A 20,864-nucleotide genomic window follows, 5' to 3' on the forward strand; every position below is an offset into this window, starting at 1 on the left:
TGACTGTTATTTATCACCTTATTATTTTCTAGGTGTTTGTAAATTGATTGCTTAAATATTTGCTCCCTTATCTTTCCGGGTACAGAAGTTAAGATGACTGGTCTGTAATTTCTCGGATTGTCCTTATTTCCTTTTATAGGGAGATATACGGTAACAAAAAAATAAAGGTGTCTTCCATAAGGAGACATACACTAATATATGTGTGGGCTTCTATAAGGAGAAATAAGGCACTAAATGGGCTGCGCGTTCTATCTGAGGCAATACGGTACTCGATCTCCTCTAATACCTCCTCCGTCGGGTGGGGAGGGAGGAGGAACAAAAAGACCAATCATAAAGAGGGACACCATGATTGACATTCTGATCACGAATCAGATATAGCTTCTCTACAAATAGTACCCAACCTTTCCTAGAGAAGCCCGCCTCTCCCTATGAATTGGATGGTGTGGCAGAGTGGCAGAAATTCTGACCAATGGAAACAGAGCGGAGTGAATTTTTGAGCGTTAAGTGGCTCTGAGATAGAGCGACCGGCTTCTCCTCCAACGAGAAACCAGAAAAAAAGATATTGGGCGGGATCTAAAAGTACCGCCTTCCTAGACAGGTCACGAATGAACTCTATTGGTTGGGTGAAAAGAGTGACAGCCCAAGCGACCACTAGCAATGCGGAAAGGAGGCGAGGGCCGCTAAACACCGCCCATTCAGATTGAATTACGGGCGGTATGGCCTCTCGATTGGTTAGACCCACAGGCTGACAGCCGTACCGACCAATAGGATGCGCCGCTGACGGAGCTGGGCGGAGTGAAGAGCCGGGGGCGGCGCCGGGGCCGGAGGAGGAGACTCTGAGGGGAAGTTTGGCCGCCGCCGCCGAGAACCGTTTGAGGAGCCGCCGCCCGAGAAGCGGGGAGCCGGGGCCCCGCGGCCGCCATGGGGAACCGGGGGATGGAGGACCTGATCCCGCTGGTGAACAAGCTGCAGGACGCGTTCAGCTCCATCGGGCAGAGCTGCCACCTGGACCTGCCGCAGATCGCCGTGGTGGGCGGCCAGAGCGCCGGCAAGAGCTCCGTGCTCGAGAACTTCGTGGGCCGGTGAGTCCCGGGCCTGCGGGGCGCCCTACGCCACTGGCGTAACTTGCGTCACTTGCGCCCGCCTCCCCGTCGCACGGAACGGCAGGGAGGCGCCGTAGTTCGCCGGAGCCCCGTTGGTGAATACGTCGGGCGCGTGGACGCCGTTTGCGTACGTCGGCTTGCTCAGAAGGGCCGGGACGCTACGCGGCCGGCGCCGTTGGGGTCTGTGAATCGCTCCGGCGGCCTTGCGCTAAGCGCGTAACGCTCTACGCGCGGCGCGAGACCGCCTCGGGTGGGCTGGACGCCGATGGCGTTAGCGGAGCCCGCTCTGCCGCCCGGCCCCCGCGGAGCCGTGCGCAGCTGGCGTAGGGCGCTGCGGTGTGTTTTCCCCGGCGGCGTGAGCCGGGCCGCTTCTCCATGACTGGGGCAGAGCGCGCTGGGCCGGGGAGCCTTGTGTGCACCCCGCGGGCCTTACGCCAGTGGCTTAAACCGGCGGCTTTCCACGGGGGGAGGGTGTCTCGGTGGACGCAGTTGGCGTAGGTCGCTCTGTGAATAGCAGTGGGGCGGGGGCTGCTCCTTGGCCGAGGGGGGGGGGGGGGGCAGGAGCACTCCCTCTGGGTGGCCGGGTGTCCCCCAATCCTGGGACACAGGGATGCGCCCCCCCCCCCCTTTGTCCCCTGCCCCAGTGGCTGGGGCACTGCCCCCTATCCTGTCAAGGAGCCATGATCTCCCCGGGCTGTCCCCTCCTGCCCAGGTAGCAGGACTCAGGTGTATGTGGCGGGAGATACAGGATTCTGCCCACACTGAGCTGTCCTGCACCCCGGTGCTTGGAGGACTTGGGGGGAATTATCTGTGACTTAAGGTGGGGCTCATGCTGGGCCAGCCCTAGTCCCTCCCACCCTCCTGACCCTTGGGAATGGGGCTGAGGACATTGGCCCCACTTGCTGTGGTCCCTGTGCCTGCTAAGGGACCCTTGGAACTGTGGCTTGCGGACTGTGAGGTGCTGAGACTGCAGCTTAGGATGGGGGGAGGCTGTTTGTTACCAATAAACAACTTTTCCTTAACTGCCTCCCTCCCCAGCTCCTGCAGCAGAAGCCCAGGTCTTGCCCACTTTGTATGTTCCTTAACGACCCCATAGTGCTTTTCATAAGGTCCCAGGTACCACCCTCTTGCCTTTGTCCCCAGATCTCTTTCCCTCTCCACCCCCATTGTTATCCTGGTGTGCTGTATGTTACCTCAGAGAGAGAGAAGAGGGGTAATTCCTGTTTGTCTTGTGGTTAAACCATCTCCCTTTCAAGTCAATGGGATCTGAATTGGGGCCAGTAACTTGTAATGCCTGCTGGGATCCTTTGTGATGCAAGAAGCTAGAGATGCATGATATGAGCAGAGTAGGCCATTTGGCATGGAGGGTTATTCTAGTATCAGTCTTAATTCCTTATGCTCCAAGGAGGAATATCTTTTTAATCTTTGTAGTGGTAGGAGCCAGCACCCCACTTGATATTACTGATTGTACATTCATGTATACCCTGCACACAGTGGATCTGCATTACGTACTGCATGGACTATGTAATTTGAAGTGATGATCCCTAGTTCAGTGATCGTTTTCCAAACCAGTGAAAAATGGAGCAGAGGTGGACTTTAGAAACTGCTGACAATTTTTCATGTGAAAAAGAAAGAGCATCTGTCTTCTGTAGTCAGGCTGGATTTGGTCAGTGTTTTATTTCAATGGTCTAAAAATAACCTGGATTGCTAGAGTTAATTGTGTTGTGCATCTGTGTTTTATTTGTATTGGTAGCTGAAGATCTGAAGTCAAGCTCTGTGTGATACTTTAACCGAACAGCTTGGGCTGTTGTGTTACTGACTGGCACTTACCTTGCAGATTTGTTTGGGTAGATGTCAGCGTCTCTTAATTCCTTAATCATTACCTGCAAGACACTTTTAAAAATTGTACAAGGATCTACAGGAGAACAAGTGTCTGAAGGGAGTGGAGGGAAGTCTTATGTCAAAGTAGCTGACAAGGTATCCTGAGAGCAATTCTTAGTACAAGGGCCCCTAGGATCTGGAACCTGCTCTTCTTAATAGTGTTCAACATGACTCTATTAATTTACTCAAGTTAATCTTTGAAAACACAGACTCAGCTTTAAGTCTGTCTTTTCCTGTTACTATGGCAATCATGTCCAGTGGGCTCAGTTTAAATTGGAGCTGTTGGTGCGGTACACACACAGACCTGGAAACTATAAACCTGTGTTGCAGTCATTAGGCTTTTGCATGGGACCCACCCTTCATGGATCTGGCTGCAGGATCTAGGAAGATTAGAACAGAGCGAGTTCACATTCGAAAACAAGATGCAACAAGTGGGCTTGATAGGGTGGGGAGGTAGGGCAGAGGCTGAGGTGATGGTGTCAAGGTAATGTGATGACAGAAGGTAGCTGCTGCACAAGTGGACTTCAGATTCCATTAAAGCTTTGGGTTTTTAAAGACTTGACTTACACCTGTCTGACTCTGGAGATGAATAGTAGGTTTTAATAATTTCTGCTTCTACAGTGCCTAACCCCTGTGACCTGGGGAACAAAGTCACTACTTAGGACAAAATTTAGGACTTACAAGGGGCTGTTTTGTCTTGCTAGAGTGATCTAAGTTTTCTCTGTGTTTAATCCCAGCCTTTTCTATAACTTGTCCTAGCTTTGAAGGATGGTGGTGAAGGGCTGGTAACTAATGTGACTCTTGCTACTTGTAGGATTTCTTTATAATGTACTACAAACTTAACTAAAGGGGTATATCTAGAATCTGTCTCCAGCGAAAAGAATAGGATTGTGGCACCTTAGAGACTAACTATTAAATTTATTTGAGCACAAGCTTGTGGCACCTTCAAGACTATTAAACTTATTTGAGCGCAAGTACTCCTGTTCTTTTTGCGGATCCAGACTAACACGGCTGCTACTCTGAAATATGTCTCCAGCAGTGCCTCATGGTATTGGATGGTGGGTAGTTTCAATAAAGATCAGTGAGGCACACTGAGAAGCAGCATGGTCCAGTGGATAAGACACTGAACTGGGAGTCAGGAGACCTGGGTTCTAGTTCTTGCTCTGCCACTGACCTGTCAGGTGGCCTTGGGCAAGTCACTTTGTCATTTTACTTTTCTGTGGCTCTGTTCCCCTCCCACCCTTAGTCTTGTTTTAGGGTACGTCTACACTTACCGGAGGGTCCGGCAGCAGGCAGTCAATGTTCTGGGATCGATTTATTGCGTCTGGTTTACACGCGATAAATCGATCCCGGAAGTGCTCGCCATCGATGCCGATACTCCAGCTCGGTGAGAGGAGTACATGGCATCAAAGGGGGAGCCTCCCTGCCGCGTCTGGACCCGCGGTAAGTTTGGACTAAGGTACTTCGAATTCAGCTACGTTATTCACGTAGCTGAAGTTGCGTATCTTAGTTTGAAGTGGGGGGGTTAGTGTGGATCAGGCCTGAGTGTGCCTAAAACTCTGTCCTGCAGTTCCACTCCCCACCTCCTCTGTAATGCCTGGGCTTGGGTAGAAGTCGTGCCTTCATCATCTCTTTTCCAAAAAGCAGTGTTCTGTTTGACACAGGCTGGGCTGTTTTCCTTACGGTTTTTTGGATGCTTTAGCCTTTTAATCACCACTATCTCAGACCAATAATTTAATTTTTTCTGTTAGAAGGTCACATAGAGTTTTCCACTGTCTTGCTCCTGCAGTTGAATCATTTCACTTATTTAAAATTTCCCCAGGTTGGTGACAATATGTGCCCATATGTTTGAGATCAGAATCAGGCCTTGTGATGTGGCATCTGAGTCTTGGTCTTTCATTATCACACGGGTTTGAGCCACGTTCTGGGTTAACAGCTTGCAAAGATGTGTGTGGTAGGGGGAATTGGAAGCCCACCGATTCCATCTTTATTACTTGCTAAGTTTATAAAAGGCAGCTGGATCAGTTGAAATCCAATTTTGTAAAACAAACCTTGCACCTGGGCTGATGCATTGCGCCAAGTTTTGTTACAATTGGGATCAACGTGGTCAAGTTATTACCTCATCAAAAGCTGCCAATGGATATACTGGCAGCCTGTAATTATAGTGACACTGCAAGCCCAGCACCATAATTACAAATCTTTGTTTCATGGCTTTTAAGCCTTCAACAAGGAGGCTTTTAATAAAGGGTTCACCAAAATCTAGAGAATCTCTTTCAATAAATGTCTGAATTAGGCAGGTTTTACGTGAGGCGAAATCCTTGTAAATTTTCTTTTCTTTAGTAACCTGGAATCTTCCAGTCGACTCTTGTATCTCTAACTTTGTTACAGTGGGGCCCTTGTGTTCATAATTGAGGGTAATTATTATGTCTTTGGTGAATTCTGCCTTCACTTGGTGTCCTCAAAGTAGTATTTCAACACTCTGAGCCACAAGACCAAGAAGATTCTTATTGTGTGGTAATAACAATGGCATGGTAACTTCCACTTTTCTCTTTCATACTACATAACTAGACAAGCATTTGGGACAAAATTAAAAGGGAATGTAGATCTAAATACATCTAGTTCTAATAGTGGTAGTCTATTATAGCTGCTGCTTTGCAGTAGGGTTCAGAATAAAGGATTAATAGCCCTGAAACAGTTAACCCAGCATTAAGGTTGTAAGATGTTCAAGGCTGGGACCATCTGCTTGTATCAGGGCACCATGGTTCCCACGATGTGTTACAACAATACAAATGCTTACTAAGTTCCATGTTCTAAATCTGTATCGAAAGAAGACCGTACACTTACTTGGAGATAGACCTGGATTCGTATACTTTGGGACGGAGCTAATATTTTGTGTGAGAGAGGGTGGGGGCTGGATGTTGGACAGTTCAGGCTTTTCAGAACGAATGCTGACTCCATTGTGCAGGGTGCTGTACGTTGAACAAGATGGTCCCTGTCTCAAAGAGCTTCCAATCTAGGCATAAGACTAAATGACTGGTGGATACAGACAGACTAATGGGTGAGTAAAAGGAAACGAGACCGTATGGGTCAGCATGGAAGCAGTACACTCAGCAGACCAGCAGCTTACTTGTTAAGTCTTTGTAGGCATCACAACAAAGCAGAGTTTGAAACAGGCACGTTTACAGGGAGCTGCTCCCACGTGTGAGGGGCAGCTGGGGAGAGAATATATGAAGGGGCTTGTTTGAAAATGTAACAAGTGGGTGCTGGGACCTTGGCTGGTCAGAGATGGGAGTTGACATCTAGTGAATGAGAGAGAAGGCATAAATGCCTTGCAAGTGAAGCCAAGCAGCCTATGTTTGATGCAGTAGAGAAGGGGGAGCCGTTGGAGGGATGCAGGGAGAACCATGCTGCATAAAATTTGTTGTAGATAGTGAGCATAAGAAGCTTAAGGTAAGGTGGGTGAGGTGATACCTTATTTGACCAGTTTCTTTTGGGGAGAGGCAAGCTTTTGAGCTTGCACAGAGCTCCTCTTCTGGGCTACAGGGCTACAACAACACTGCATACAAGTGTAAGGTAAATCGTTAGTTTCCATGCAGTGAGCCAGAACCTTTGAACTCTTAAGCACCTGCTTAATTTTACTTGCAGGAATAGTCCCATTTATGTCAACAGGACTGCTTGTATGTGTAAAATTAAACTTATGCAGGTTCTGGCTCTAATGGTGATGGGTGTCTTAAAAGAACCTGAATAGAAAACCAAATATCTCCCCTCCTTAAGAGCCCCCTGGGCTTTGAGTTTTATTTGCAACACTTAATGGAAATTTAAGTCATTTCTATGTAAATAGTCTTTGTTTGGGTGTCAATATCTCTGGGGGATATTTGCAATCCAAACAGAATAGCACTGGGCTAATGCATGAAAACAAGGTGGTGAAATAGACCAGTCCTGTTTGTTGGTAAGCTTGTGGGAGCTGAGTGAAGAGTTGAAATGTGAGTGATGCCAACAAAGAGAAGGAAATTCATTTTATTTTTTATTTTTTTTTAAACCACTTTTCAGTGGCTCTCACCATGGCATATTGGAGTAATGGCTAATGTTAGTAATACAGGGAATTATTTTGATCAGTTTCCATCTAACAATTTACTGGCTTTGTTTATAGAAATTTCCATCCTTTTGTATTCTGAAACTACTGACCCTCTTGCCTATAAATGGAAATATTTGATGCTGGTAAATTACCCTTTAAGATTTTTGTTTGCGCTGTCATACTGGTCTGGTTTAATAGTAATACAGTAACAAATTGGAGGGCCAGCTAATGTGTGGGTTGTAAATTATTGCCTAGGAAGTGTCATTAATGGCCAAGCAATTTCGGTATCCTGTCCCCAGATGCGTCAGAGGAAGGGGCAGGATTCTCTAGTGACACCACTTACATCTCAGGCTACCTTAAGTTCAGAGCTGCCCTAATTAGTTAGGCTCAGAGAAATCCTGAGAAATGCTGGAAAAACTGCCACTTTCTAGCAGTAATGAGAGGTAACCTTTCAGGTCTGCTTCCCTTGATAGCAGTGCATGTTCCCAGGCTGTAATGGCAACTGAGCTCCAGTACTTCCTGTTCAGAAAGCAGGAGTATGCTTGGCTTTACCTGCTCGGGTTAATCACAAGCCTTGAGGATTATTTACCTTATTGGGCAAAGATAATGGGAGGGGGGGTGGCACACTGAGGGGTTTTGGATCCTTGTGACATAAGTTAATTATTCAAAATCAATTTTGATTTGTTTTGTGATAGAGCCTAGAGGCCTCAATTAGATTGGGATCCCATAGTGCTGAGCACAGTGCAGACCCAGGAAAACCGCCTGTGCTCTGAAATTCTGTCTAAATAGATGAGACAAAGGAAGGTTTATGAGCCCCGTTTTACCAACGGGGAAACTGAGTCATGGACAAAATGACTTGTCCAAGGTCCCCTAAAGAGGCTGTGGCAGAGCAGGAACTGAGCTCGGATGTTCAGGGTCCCAGTGTAAGTGCGCTAATTATTTTAATGAGATGCAGGGATTAAAATGTATTCAGGGTGAAGCTATTTTGCCCTTAATACCCACTGAAAAAGATGCAAGGGGAAACAGAATAGTGGGTGCTCTTGCCAATCATCATGCACTTCTCAATAGAGATGAGTCATTTCAACCCTCTTATGGAGAGAAACGCAAGAGGAAATATAAAGTGGTGCATTAAAATTGCATTACTAGCAGTATTCTAACCCAGCCTGTTGATGTCACAAATGAAATGTGCATTGACTAATCCATCATTGGAACCCTTATAGTGTCAGTACAAATGTGCTAAATGCTCCGAGTCTCCCACTGACCCTGCAGTGGCTCTGTCAGGGACATCCTGACAAATGGAAGTGTAAAAGACATTTCAATCTACATAAAATTTGACCATTGACTTGTAGTGGGTCCTTGGCTCACTGGGCCCGAGGATGACAATGGAGTCATTGTGAGCCACACAGTTGGGAGGTCTGTCCATTGACATTTGGTTCCTCGACTATATTGTCAATGTGGCCATTATCTCTTGTTCATAACATGTTATCAATACTGTTAGTGGTTGTACATAAAACATTAATGAAACCAGGAAGGATGCAGATGAGGTTTCTCGGCAACTTTAAATATCTCAATTCTGGTGAAATGCAGCAGCAGTTGTGCTTCTGAACAGCTCTGTACTCACCCCTGCCTGCATCCTGCAATCTCTAGTAAAACACTTGCAGTCCACCATTAATAGTGAAATGTTGGAGCAACAGCAGTGAGCTTCAGAGGAAATGGATCAGATCGGCAACAAATAAACAAATCTGTATTTCTAAATCTAGCCTAAGGTAGAGAGACACACAACTTCCAGAACAATGGTGATGGAATATTACAGCTTCTGCTAGATGGGAAGTTGATGTTTCAGGGGTAGGATAAAGATACAAATGACTGGTTCTTATGTCAAGTTGCTGGGTAGTAATACTTAACACACGGTCTTAAGATTTGGTCTGAAATCAATAGTGTGTGTAGAGTGAGTTGTCTCGCTGGATTTTAGTGAGTCCATAGAGATGCAGCTCGGTGCATCTGAATTATGGCTCTGTCTGAATGGCTCAAGATTTTATTACTAGGCTAGGGGAGGAGTGAATGATACCTGTGGCCTCAGATGTGTGAGGAAAAATAGAGTATCCCTGACAGAGGAGCGAGCTGGTTTGAGAAAAAGCCACAGAAAAGAGTGAAGTAACCAAGAATAAAGTGAGCACCTTTCCGTGACGCACTTCCATCTGGAGCATGGGAGACTGTTCCCATCATATCTAGACCATATCTATCCTCGGGCCAGGATATGGCTTTATGAACGTCGTTCTAAGTCTGAGCAACTTCTAGCTGAGGCTCTCCAAGCACTTTACAGATCTTAATGAAATCCCTCCCCTCCCCCTTTGGGAGGGACGTGTTCTCCCAGCTATAAAGTAAGTTCTGCCAGGAACTGTCTGTTTGTGTTTGTACAGCATGCGGTACAACAGCGCCAATCCTGACTGGGGCCTTTGGGTCTGATCATAAACTAACTGAGTCGCAGAGGTAAAGTGACTTGTCCAAAGCCACCCAGCAAGTCTGCCATTGTGGGGGGTGGAGGAGGAAAGCCCCTCCATGCCTGGTCTTCCTCAAAACACAGCAAAGAGTCCTCGTGAAGGATCTGCCAAGATAAACAGCATTCCAGGAAGATTTAAACTCTACTAGAAGGAGACTGACAAGTGCAAGCAAGACCTTCCAAGTGGTGAAATACAAAGAAACTTGAGGATCGGGGGTTGACTTTAAGTGCCTTTGCTAATGGAGATGGTGCTAGTGACAGAAGGGTATTAAATGGCATCCTGCTAGCTTCAGAAAGTGGACCTCTGCCCTTTCGATCGAGCTAAGTAAGCTAGATTGCCTGATAATGGGTAAACTGGAGGCAGGTTAGCAGGTGCAGAGCAGCAATAAAGGAAGTTTTGTATGCTGTGGCAGTGTCTTGAAAAGACAAGGTGGGTGAGGTAATGTCTTTTATTGGACCAACTTCCATTTGCTTTTGGAATATACTTTTCACATGCTCAAACCCTGGCTGCTAATAGCTCTCTCAGAACTGGCCATTCCAGTTACCGCCTCACTGTGTACAGCCGAGCCATTTCCACCCTAGTATTGTAAATGGGGAAAGGACCTTTGTGTAGGGTCCTAGTCCCCTTTGACACGTCTTCTGGACTGAAGTTTCTCATGGATAAGAAGACTCCCATTTGTGCTGCCAACAAGATAAGCGCGCCTGACCCGAAGTGAATGTGGCAACGCCCTTCAGTTGTAAAACGCCCACACCCTGCCGTTCATGGATACCACTTAGGAACGGACTGACTTCTGTACCACACAAAGCTTGGCCCACATCTCATGTGCGGCATAGGCGTTCCCGCTCCCTCTCAATAAAGTAACCTCTTGTTAAACAGCGGACACGTAATCTCCCTTGTAGCTTTACATTCAAATAGTACGTCACCCTGCATTCTCCTGCAGGATCAAACCATAGTCACCTTTGACCCTGGGACTTAATGGCAAACAAGTTTGTGCTGTTTGGCCTGATTCCTTTAGCCCTGTGTGAAATGAACATGCAGCAGGAATCTAGGTTCTGTTTCCTGCCTCTGCCCTTGACTCACAGTGCAACTGCACTGCAGTCCCACTTCCCTTTGTCACTGGGGTTGGGAGCACGAAGTATTGTAAAGTCGTGTGTGTACTGGTGCTGTTCAACCGGAGGGAAGGCTAGACAAAAATCCGTGGAAGTGCAGCTCGTTGTGTTAATAGCCTCGGCTTTGCTGCGCTGTAACAGATGACTATGGGATTGTAAAGAGTTCTCTGTTTATAGGGAATTGGGCGTGCATGCCGCTTTACAGTCTAAAAGAGCAAGGTCCGTGCACAAAGGATCTTCACAGAAGTTCAGTTTGAGCTCTATTTTATGTAGGGGAGGGAAGTCATTTCCATGGGCACTGAAGGCAAATGTCACGAAGATTTAGCAGGTGAAACGGGGAGGCTTTGTAAAGATAAAGCCCCCCCTGAAATCTCAGAAGGTTGCCCTGGAGAACTTGGGTGACTCTGAGTTGAGGCTGGATTACGCAGCCTGCTCAGGGGTCACCTTCTAGAAAAACAAAACAAACATGAGTTACAAGAAACCTTTTGGTCTCCTAGTTACGGAACACAGGAGTGCAAGCTGGCTATCTTACTTCTGCCCCCCCCCCCCCCACCTCCCTCCAGTAGAAGTGGCCTGTACTTTTTATCTTGGGCCTTCCCTGTCCCCCAACCTATTAACTGGGCAAATAGTGCGTAGGCCTTAAGGTGGTTCTGGGCCGTCCTAGCCTCTCCCATTTAGTTCATAGCATGATTTAATCATAGTGTGGACAGAACCTAAGGTTTCTAGAATTGTATTTCAAGGCTCCCTCTACACTGCTTCTAATTCAGCTTGCCCAGCCACTGTTGATGGGGCCCAGACATTGAACCCACAATGGAAACAACCTTTTAAAAAGAACATTCACTTCCCAATTAGAAAAATGGACCAGAACTTCCTTAGAGATAAATGCCAGAAAACTAGTTACAACTCCAAGGATTGGTCCGAGCAGCCCAGTGACCGATACTGGTACTTCAATCATCTCTGTGCTCTCTGGTCCCATACAGAAAGCATGCCACTGCAATGCCAAACCGTTTTAAAATGATATTTGGAATGTCTCTTATGATGATGCGGATCTGCGTGCTAGCAGCGATGTTCACGTTCCTTCTGAACAGAACGTTGTCACTTGTATAGCTTGGTGTTCTAGAGCCCCGGTAACCTTGGTACAAAAGTGCCATGTAAGTGATCATGTTTTGAGATCAGGCCCCTGAATTGGACGGTATAATGTAATTCCAGCAGTCTCTGGTGAAGGGGAGAGAGGCAAACAGAACAGGTTATTGAGAGACGTGATCTTATTTTATCACCCATATTTAAGATGGGTTTTAACAAGAACAGGTCTCCAGCCATGACCATGAGATGGTTGAGTTCAGGATCCTCACAAAAGGAAGAAAGAGTAATAAAATACAGACCCTGGACTTCAGAAAAGCAGACTTTGACTCCCTCAGGGAACTGATGGGCAGGATCCCCTGGGAGGCTAATATGAGGGGGGGAAAGGAGTCCAGGAGAGCTGGCTGTATTTTAAAGAAGCCTTATTGAGGGCGCAGGAACAAACCACCCCGATGTGTAGAAAGAATAGCAAATATGGCAGGCAACCAGCTTGGTTTAACAGTGAAATCTTCGGTGAACTTAAACACAAAAAGGAAGTTTACAAGAAGTGGAAACTTGGACAGATGACTAGGGAGAAGTATAAAAATATTGCTTGAGCATGCCAGGGTGTAATCAGTAAAGCCAAAACACAACTGGAGTTGCAGCTAGCAAGGGATGTGAAGGGTAACAAGAAGGGTTTCTGCAGGTATGTTAGCAACAAGAAAAAGGTCAGAGAAAGTGTGGGGCCCTTAATGAATGGGGGAGGCCACCTAGTGACCGATGTGGAAAAAGCTGAAGTACTCAATGTGTTTTTTGCCTCGGTCTTCACAGACAAGGTCAGCTCCCAGACTGCTGCACTGGGCAACACGGTCTGGGGAGGAAGTGAGCAGCCCTCAGTGGTGAAAGAACAGGTTCAGGACTATTTAGAAAAGCTGGACATGCACAAGTCCATGGGGCCAGATCTAATGCATCCAAGGGTGCTAAGGAAGTTGGCTGATGTGATTGCAGAGTCATTGGCCATTATCTTCGAAAACTGGTGGCGATCGGGGGAGGTCCCAGACGACTGGAAAAACGCTAATGTAGTGCCCATCTTTAAAAAAGGGAAGAAGGAGAACCCGAAGAACTACAGACCGGTCACCCTCACCTCAGTCCCTGGAAAAATCATGGAGCAGGTCCTTAAGGAATCCATTTTGAAGCACTTGGAGAGGAAGGTGATCAGGAACAGTCAACATGGATTCACCAAGGGCAAGTCATGCCTGACCAACCTGATTGCCTTCTATGATGAGATAACTGGGTCTGTGGATATGGGGAAAGCAGTGGACATGTGTCTTGACTTTAGCAAAGCTTTTGATACGGTCTCTCACTGCATTCTTGCTAGCAAGTTAAAAGAAGTATGGATTGGATGAATGGACTATAAGGTGGATAGAAAGCTGGCTAGATTGTCAGGTTCAACGGGTAGTGATCAACGGCTCAATGTCTAGTTGGCAGCCGGTATCAAGCGGAATGCCCCAGGGGTTGGTCCTGGGGGTGGCTTTGTTCAACATCTTTATTACTGATCTGGATGATGGGATGGATTGCACCCTCAGCAAGTTCGCATATGACTCTAAGCTGGGGGGAGAGGTAGATACACTGGAGGGTAGGGAGAGGGTCCAGAGTGACCTAGACAAATTGGAGGATTGGGCCAAAAGAAATCTGATGAGATTCAACAAGGACAAGTCAGAGTCCTGCACTTAGGACGGAAGAATCCCATGCACTGCTACAGGCTGGGGACCGACCGGCTAAGCAGCAGTTCTGCAGAAAAGGACCTGGGGATTAGAGTGGACGAGAAGCTGGATATGAGTCAGCAGTGGGCCCTTGTTGCCAAGAAGGCTAATGGCATATTGGGTTGCACTAGTAGGAGCATTGCCAGCAGATCGAGGGAAATGATTATTCCCCCTCTATTTGGCACTGGCGAGGCCACATCTGGAGTATTGTATCAGAGGGGTAGCTGTGTTAGTCTGAATCTGTAAAAAGCAACAGAGGGTCCTGTGGCACCTTTGAGACTAACAGAAGTACTGGGAGCATAAGCTTTCGTGGGTAAGAAGTATTACCCAGTGGAGTATTGTGTCCAGTTTTGGGCCTCCCACTACAGAAAGGATGTGGACAAATTGGAGAGAGTCCAGCAGAGGGCACTGAAAATGATCAGGGGGCTGGGGCATATGACTTACGAGAAGAGGCTGAGGGAACTGGGCTTGTTTAGTCTACAGAAGAGAAGAATGAGGGGGGATTTGTTAGCAGCCTTCAACTACCTGAAGTGGGGTTCCAAAGAGGATAGCGCTTGGCTGTTCTCAGTGGTGGCAGATGACAGAACAAGGAGCAATGGCCTCAAGTTGCAGTGGGGGAGGTCTAGGTTGGATATTAGGAAACACTATTTCTCTAGGAGGGTGGTGAAGCACTGGAATGGCCCACCTAGGGAGGTGGTGGAATCTCCATCCTTAAAGGTTTTTAAGGCTTGACAAAGCCCTGGCTGGGATGATTTAGTTGGGGTTGGTCCTGCTTTGAGCAGGGGATTGGACTAGGTGACCTCCTAAGGTCTCTTCCTACCCTAATCTTCTATGATTTCTCCCGTAAGATGGGAGTAGATGGGGCTGGGGTAGAAGTTGGTGACAGGAAGCCAGTTGCTGATTTGTGGAGGAGTGTGTGGCTGCTTGGAGTACAGGCCTACATCATCTTGTGTATTGAGCCGGGAGCCAGAGAACAGCGATCATGTTCCAAATGGCACGTAAGGACTCGTGTGAGACTTCCGTATCTTGGGTTATTCTGAGGGTTGTGGCTGGAAGGTAGCACTTAGAGCAAAGCAGAGCACAAGGGAAAATAAACCAAGGAGAGCAGACCTCCATGACAGACTAAACACTTCGTCTTCCTGCTGGTTCCCACCCGCTGCTGTTGCAGGAGCAGATGTTGTGTCCACAGAATCTGTATTTCCGGTCTCGTGGGAAGATGTTTATTCCACGTGCTTGGTGGGAAGAGTTCATTGGCCTTGCTCTGACGACTCATTTTCTCGGCTCTACCCCAGTTCGGCTAACCTGTACTTGAGCTGGGTGTACCCAGCGTTCTTCATGCAGTGCTCTCTGAGTGACCTGCTTCAAGCTCACATTTTGCTACAGAGCTGTGATCACTGCAGCACAAGCCACCGGCTGGGCAGAATGGTGTTAGCCCCCAGCCTGCTCTTTGGCACTGGCCCATATAGCCACCCGTGATGGTCAGATTCTGCACAACTCAAGCTTCCACTTGTTAGACGCTACCCTTGCAAATGTGAAGTGGGGTCTCCCTGGCATCTTCTTGAGTCTGCAGGCAGCTTGAAACAGACCTGAGAGGAAAACTGTGTTGTGATCTGTGAACCCTGGGGTCTAATGAGGGCACCCAGTGTACCAGGCTTGCCAGTTTGCACACCTAGTATGCAAAATTAACACAACTGTACACAAATGTCACTCATGTGTAATAGCTAAATAAAGGGCAAAATAATGGAGATGCCTGGCAGGCTTCTTCACACTGTGGCGATGTGCTTATCTTACCCCTTATCTGAGAGAGCAAATGGCACAGCTGTGCGCATCCCAGCGATAGTGGAAGCTATAGGAGTAGGAAGGCCAAAAGCTTCCCACTGCAGGGGGATTTGGAGAAGGCCAGATGACTGTCGGGCTGAAACAAATGGGAAAGCTCTCAGCACAGTCTTTCCTAGGCAGCGTTTCTCTCTTCCATTTCAAAGCCGGTGAAGCCATGAATGCTAGACAAAAGAACGGCTCAGAAAACCTGCATGACGTGCCCCTCACTCCTGCCCTAGCAGCTCTGTCTAACTCTTCTCAGTGCTGTCGTAGAGAAGAACTGGAGCCGTTCAGGCTGCAGTAATTGTCTCTAACAAAACAGCACGTCTAGGATGTGGAGGAGCACCGTTTCCGGGCAGAAGAGGCCTACATGTTGGACTCTCTCAATGGCTCTGCACACTTGAGTTTGTACCCAGTAGAAAGGGGTGGGGTTGACTCACTCCAAGAGCTCTGTCTGTGTCCGAGGAGTGTTGCCAGCTCTTTGTCTCTGCAATTCATCAGAAATCCAGCTCTTCTGGGAAATAATTCGAATCACTTAGACCCGTGTGGCTTCCAGGAATAAAAAGAAAATGACTGAGTCTCTTTCCCCTGTTAAATTGTCTGTCTTTCAGCTTACCATGATGAGCACACAATTTAACAACCCTGCGAGCTCTGATCATTATTAAAACATTGGTGGCTGGAAGACCAGACCCTTCTGCTGTGAACCTTGATATCGACCACTTACAAGCTGTAAGGCAAAGGGGCACCTGAGGACACGGGAGCTGTCCGTCCCTCTGTTTGACAGTGCTGCTTGTCTCTTCAGATACTAGAGCATGATGTGCATGTCAATACAGCTCCTATCTACCCCAGCTCTGCTGTAGCATAAAACTAGCGGCATCCTCTCCAGAGGCCATATCCTGGTCGTCAGGAGAATGAGAAACTCATTCCTGTAATGAGGTTTCCTCTCTAAGAACTGTGAATATGGGAGACTTGGGTAAAAACTGAATGGAAGGATGGTGGTGTGGCTAAGGTGCTGGGTTCTGCCACAGATCCCCAGTGTCTTTGGGGAATTGAGGTACAACAAAAGGCGAATGATTTATCTGTAAAATGGAGGAGATTGTAAGCTCAGCAGGGCCAGGAGCACGTACAGGGTTTGTCACAATGGAGTCTCTAGGCGTTGCCATTATACAAATAATAAGGTGCTTGTATGCTACTGCTCACTGTAGTCTCTGAATGCCTTGGTTGTTTAGCCTTGTGAATAACTCCATCTCTTTTATTTCCTTACAGAGACTTTCTTCCCCGTGGGTCTGGAATTGTCACCCGACGTCCTCTTATTCTTCAGCTAATCTTCTCAAAAACAGGTACAGAGGGGGGCTGAACAGCTTGTTGCTCCATAAATCAAAACACCAGCTGTTCCCTTACGGATGTGGGCTTGGGGATGCCTGAAGTTTCCTCTTCCATTTGGGTAACAAGTCTAGTACCCTTGGCAAATGCTGCTTTCGATAGACACAGCAGATCAGAAAAAGTGCAAATCTGTTTGAATGTCTGTGTACAAGACCCTTGTAGTCTTGCCACTTAACAAGTCTATGAATATGTAGGGAGCAGCTCTGACTCTCTTAAATGCTCGTGGAACAAGGTGGGTGTTTTTTGATAAACTGCTGCAAAGAAAATGTGCTGCTCAGGAGATGAAAGCCGCCTTGTAAGTGGCAAATGAGCTAGGAGGCTTGTTTTGTGTAATTTGGCATTAGTACTGTCATTTCAGCATGCAGCTAATCAAGAACGTGTACCACAGGCATAGATAACTTGGTGGAAACTCTTTGGCAAATCACTTCTGCATTAGTCTGTCAGTTTACACTGCAAGTTAAGCGGTATCGATTAGTCCAAATCAACTTATTCTGATTAAAAAAAAAAATTAAAATTAATGGAGATATCCCATCTCCTAGAACTGGAAGGGACCTTGAAAGGTCATTGAGTCCAGCCCCCTGCCTTCACTAGCAGGACCAAGTACTGATTTTGCCCCAGATGCCTAAAAGTGGCCCCCTCAAGGATTGAGCTCACAACCCTGGGTTTAGCAGGCCAATGCTCAAACCACTGAGCTATCCCTCCCCTAAACAAATCCAGCCCTTCACAAATACAAAACTCTGGCCTCTTCTAGAGGGGTAGATTGTCATAATGGTTTCTTCTAGCCTAAAATCTTGGAAATATGCGATGTCTGAAAACCAGCTGTAGCCCTAAAGGTTTTGAGAACAAACCCACTTCTGGTCTGGGCAGGGGGCCTATCACTGCAGGCATTTACATTACCAGAAAGTTTCCTTTTCTTTTTTTGCATTTTCCTCTGTCCCTGGCCTCAGTCCCTCCTGGGTCATGCAGCTTCATGCTGCTATTCCTCAGAGCAGAGAGAGAGTTGGGCAAATCGATCTGTTCCCATGTCAAAGACCAAATGGAGCTGTCAGACTGAGCTCCCTGCTATGCTGTGACGTGGTCCGTTAACACAAAGCCATTCCTATTCTCCCAATGAAAAGGTCAGGGAGTTGCTGCTTTCCCAGTGTCCCACTTGAGAGGGGGTTTAACTTACTCCACCAGATCGTGATGGCAGTGCTTTTTAATCAAATAAAAATACAACTTTGAGGCATTGTGACACTTCATAGCTTTTCTTATGTGATCATGAGCATTTAGTGATCCCAAAGCACAGGGACAACCCCGTTCTCCTGGTGAACTGTTCACAAAACAAACTTGCTTATAAAACCATGGCCTAGATTCATAGATTCTAGGACTGGAAGGGACCCCGAGAGGTCATCGAGTCCAGTCCCCTGCCCTCATGGCAGGACCAAATACAGTCGAGACCATCCCTGATAGACATTTATCTCTTTTCTCCTGCCACTCTAACAGTTCCTTGTTACTGTGCGAGTGATGGTTTCTAAGGTCCCACAAGTACTGCTGTTTTTTTTGCGGAAACAGTAGAAACAGACCTTGCTATTGGGTCACGGCGCTCTGCCCCAGATACTGATCATGATAAATGTGAAAAGGCTAAACACAGCCTCAACCCTAACTTGAGCACACGCTTAAAGTGCCAGCGAACCTGATCTCCGGGAAGATTTCTCTTGTTGTGTTCCTTTGGATGAAATATGCATGAGGGTTCCCTTGCTTTGTCCTTTTTCCAGGAGGGGTGGGTGGGCCTCTCTACCCCTTGGGCTTGGAGAAGTGCAGTCACAACAGTCGATGGCAAAGGACCCTGGGGCTGTGTTGTCAGGTGGGAAGTCTGTATTGCACTCAAGACCGGTTAACGCTTTTGGAGAGAGAACTTCCCATTCAGATCTCCGAGGGAAGTGGGGGAACAGATCTACCAGCAGTTAACTCTTACATTGCCACCCCTGACAACAGGTAGGGAGCAGTAGCTACTAAGGGTCTGTTCCTATTGATCTGCAGATGAGGTGGTTGTCGCCAGCCCAATCAGCAAGCACGTTGTTAAATAGGATGGAAATTTACTGCAGCTTGGCAGACTTCTCTTTGGAGCATTGACTGAAACTTACACCCCAAACGTGGCTGCATCTTCAAGGCTTCCTGGAGCAATAATCCTAATATCTGGTGTCCAAAATACATGAAGAGTTAGCGAAATTTCAGTCAAACTGTGCTCATTGGTTTGTGGGACGAAGTGGGGATTTTCCCTTGTTGTATGGGAGTCTTACTGTTTTCAACGAATGCTGTGTATGCCTGTTTCCCTGTGTATTGCACCAATGTCTAGGTAGTGGGAATAAGCATGTGTGACTTCTGTGGGGTCTGCTCCAACTGCCTGCAGGGATGCTGTGGCCGCCCCTTTGTAACCTGAGACCCAGGAGGGGGATGCGACCAGGTGACTTTTGGCCTGGGAAGCGAGACAAAGGCCGGAGGAGGAGCAACGGGCAGGGCAGGGGTCAGGCAGCTGGAAGCGAGTCGGTCTCGGCTGGCTTGGGGAGGAGTCTGTTGCACAGGACCAACGTCAGGGACCGCTGGAGCGTTGTGGATTTGTTTCCAGAGGAGTGTAGGCAAGTAGGATTAGTTGGCGTTGCCATGACGCAGTGCTGCTTGCACTACCAATGGAGTGACTGTGCTGGGTCCTACCTGTTGGGCTGAAGGCCCATTAAAATCAATGGAAGAATCTTTCCCTTGACGTCAGTGAGCTTTGGATTGGGGCCCTAAACGCTCCTCTAGAGCAGGGGTTCTCAACCTTTTTCTTTCTGAGGCCCCCCAACATGCTATTAAAAACTCCACAGCCCAGCTGTGCCCTAACGGCTTTTCTGCATACAAAAGCCAGGACCGGCATTGGGGTGGCAAGCAGGGCAGTTGCCTGGGGCCCTGTGCCACAGGGGCCCCACAAAGCTAAGTTGCTCAGGCTTCAGCGTCAGCCCCACGTGGCAGGACTCGGGGTCCCGGGCTGCAGCCGTGCGTGGCGGGGCTTTGGCTTTCTGCCCTGGGCCCTAGCGAGTCGAATGCCAGTCATGCTTGGAGGACCCCCTGAAACCTGCTTGTGGCCCCCTGGGGGTCACAGACCTCTGGTTGAGAACCACTGATCTAGAACTTGGCACAGGCACTGTTGCTAGCACTGAGGAGACTTGTGCAGGTGTTTTAAATAAGGCCAAAGTTCTCGGGTTGGGCCTTCCTGATTTGCTTGCTGCCTTGCATGCATCCAGCATAGTTCAGTTCAGCCATTTCAAGCCAACCACCCATTGGAGGAATGGGGCTGGGTTAATATTTAAACGCTGTCTCCGCAGTAAAATACCTCACTGGTGAAGGTGAGCCTCCAAGCTCTCTATCTCCCAAGTCCAGGGTTCTTTGTCTAACAGCTGGTGCCTGCAGTTTGGTGGTTGGCTGCAGGAGAAAGTGAAACCTGAGCGGCAGGTCTTGGCTGATAGATAAAAGAGGGGAAGTGATTTTCAGCTGCAGTCAAATCTTGCTGCCGTTTTCTGCTAGAGTGTAATGTGATGCCCCATGCAAGTGATGACTGGAGAGTTCTGCTTGAAGTGCAGAACATGCTGGATGTGGAAGCATTCGCATTTCCCAGGAGTCATGCTGCTCTTGTCTATACTTGAGGGCTGTTAAATTCCAAATCAGTAGCTCTCTGGTGTTCCCTCTTGTCTTCCTCTGACTGGATGGAGACTGCTCTGGGACTGGATGGGTGCAAGCCACAGAGCAGACTAGACCAGGAGTTCTTGAAATGTGCCCCACAACCGACCAGCTATTTTGGGGTGCCAGTGGGGCAGAGCCTGCCTGCCTGCTCTCATGGCCCTGAAGGCAGGTGACCAGGGCTAGTGATTAAACCCTTTCCCTAACTTTATTGCCCTCATGTAGAAAACAACCTGTTTCTGGGAAATGCCAGTGAGATCAGAGCTGCTTTCAAACTTTCTACCAGCTTAATTCCTGCTCCTCTCTCCCAGAGGGAGGCAGTGCAGGCCCAGAGTCACATGAGCTTGCATTGATAGACCCTCCACCCCCTCTTGGTGGCGGGGCCTGTGTTTGTGCAGTGCCTAGCCCAATGCGATCCTGGGCCATGAGGAGGCTCCTGGGTGGTACCATGATACTATTATCAAGTATGCCAGTTA

General features: G+C 47.9%; 1 protein-coding gene across 19 annotated transcripts in view; it reads left to right on the forward strand.

The window, feature by feature from the left end:
- The first annotated feature begins 808 nt into the window (after positions 1 to 808).
- DNM2 (dynamin 2) overlaps positions 809 to 20,864 on the forward strand; it is a 62,354-nt gene continuing 42,298 nt past the window's right edge. For all 19 annotated transcript variants that reach the window (XM_034792432.1, XM_034792440.1, XM_034792422.1 and 16 more), the window contains exons 1-2: positions 809 to 1,082; positions 16,576 to 16,649. In XM_034792432.1, coding sequence (XP_034648323.1) covers positions 922 to 1,082; positions 16,576 to 16,649 — 235 coding nt within the window. In that variant the 5' untranslated portion in view covers positions 809 to 921. The remainder of the gene's footprint in view (positions 1,083 to 16,575; positions 16,650 to 20,864) is intronic.

This window comes from Trachemys scripta, chromosome 16 (assembly GCF_013100865.1).
Source record: "Trachemys scripta elegans isolate TJP31775 chromosome 16, CAS_Tse_1.0, whole genome shotgun sequence".
Classification (NCBI taxonomy): Eukaryota; Metazoa; Chordata; order Testudines; family Emydidae; genus Trachemys; species Trachemys scripta.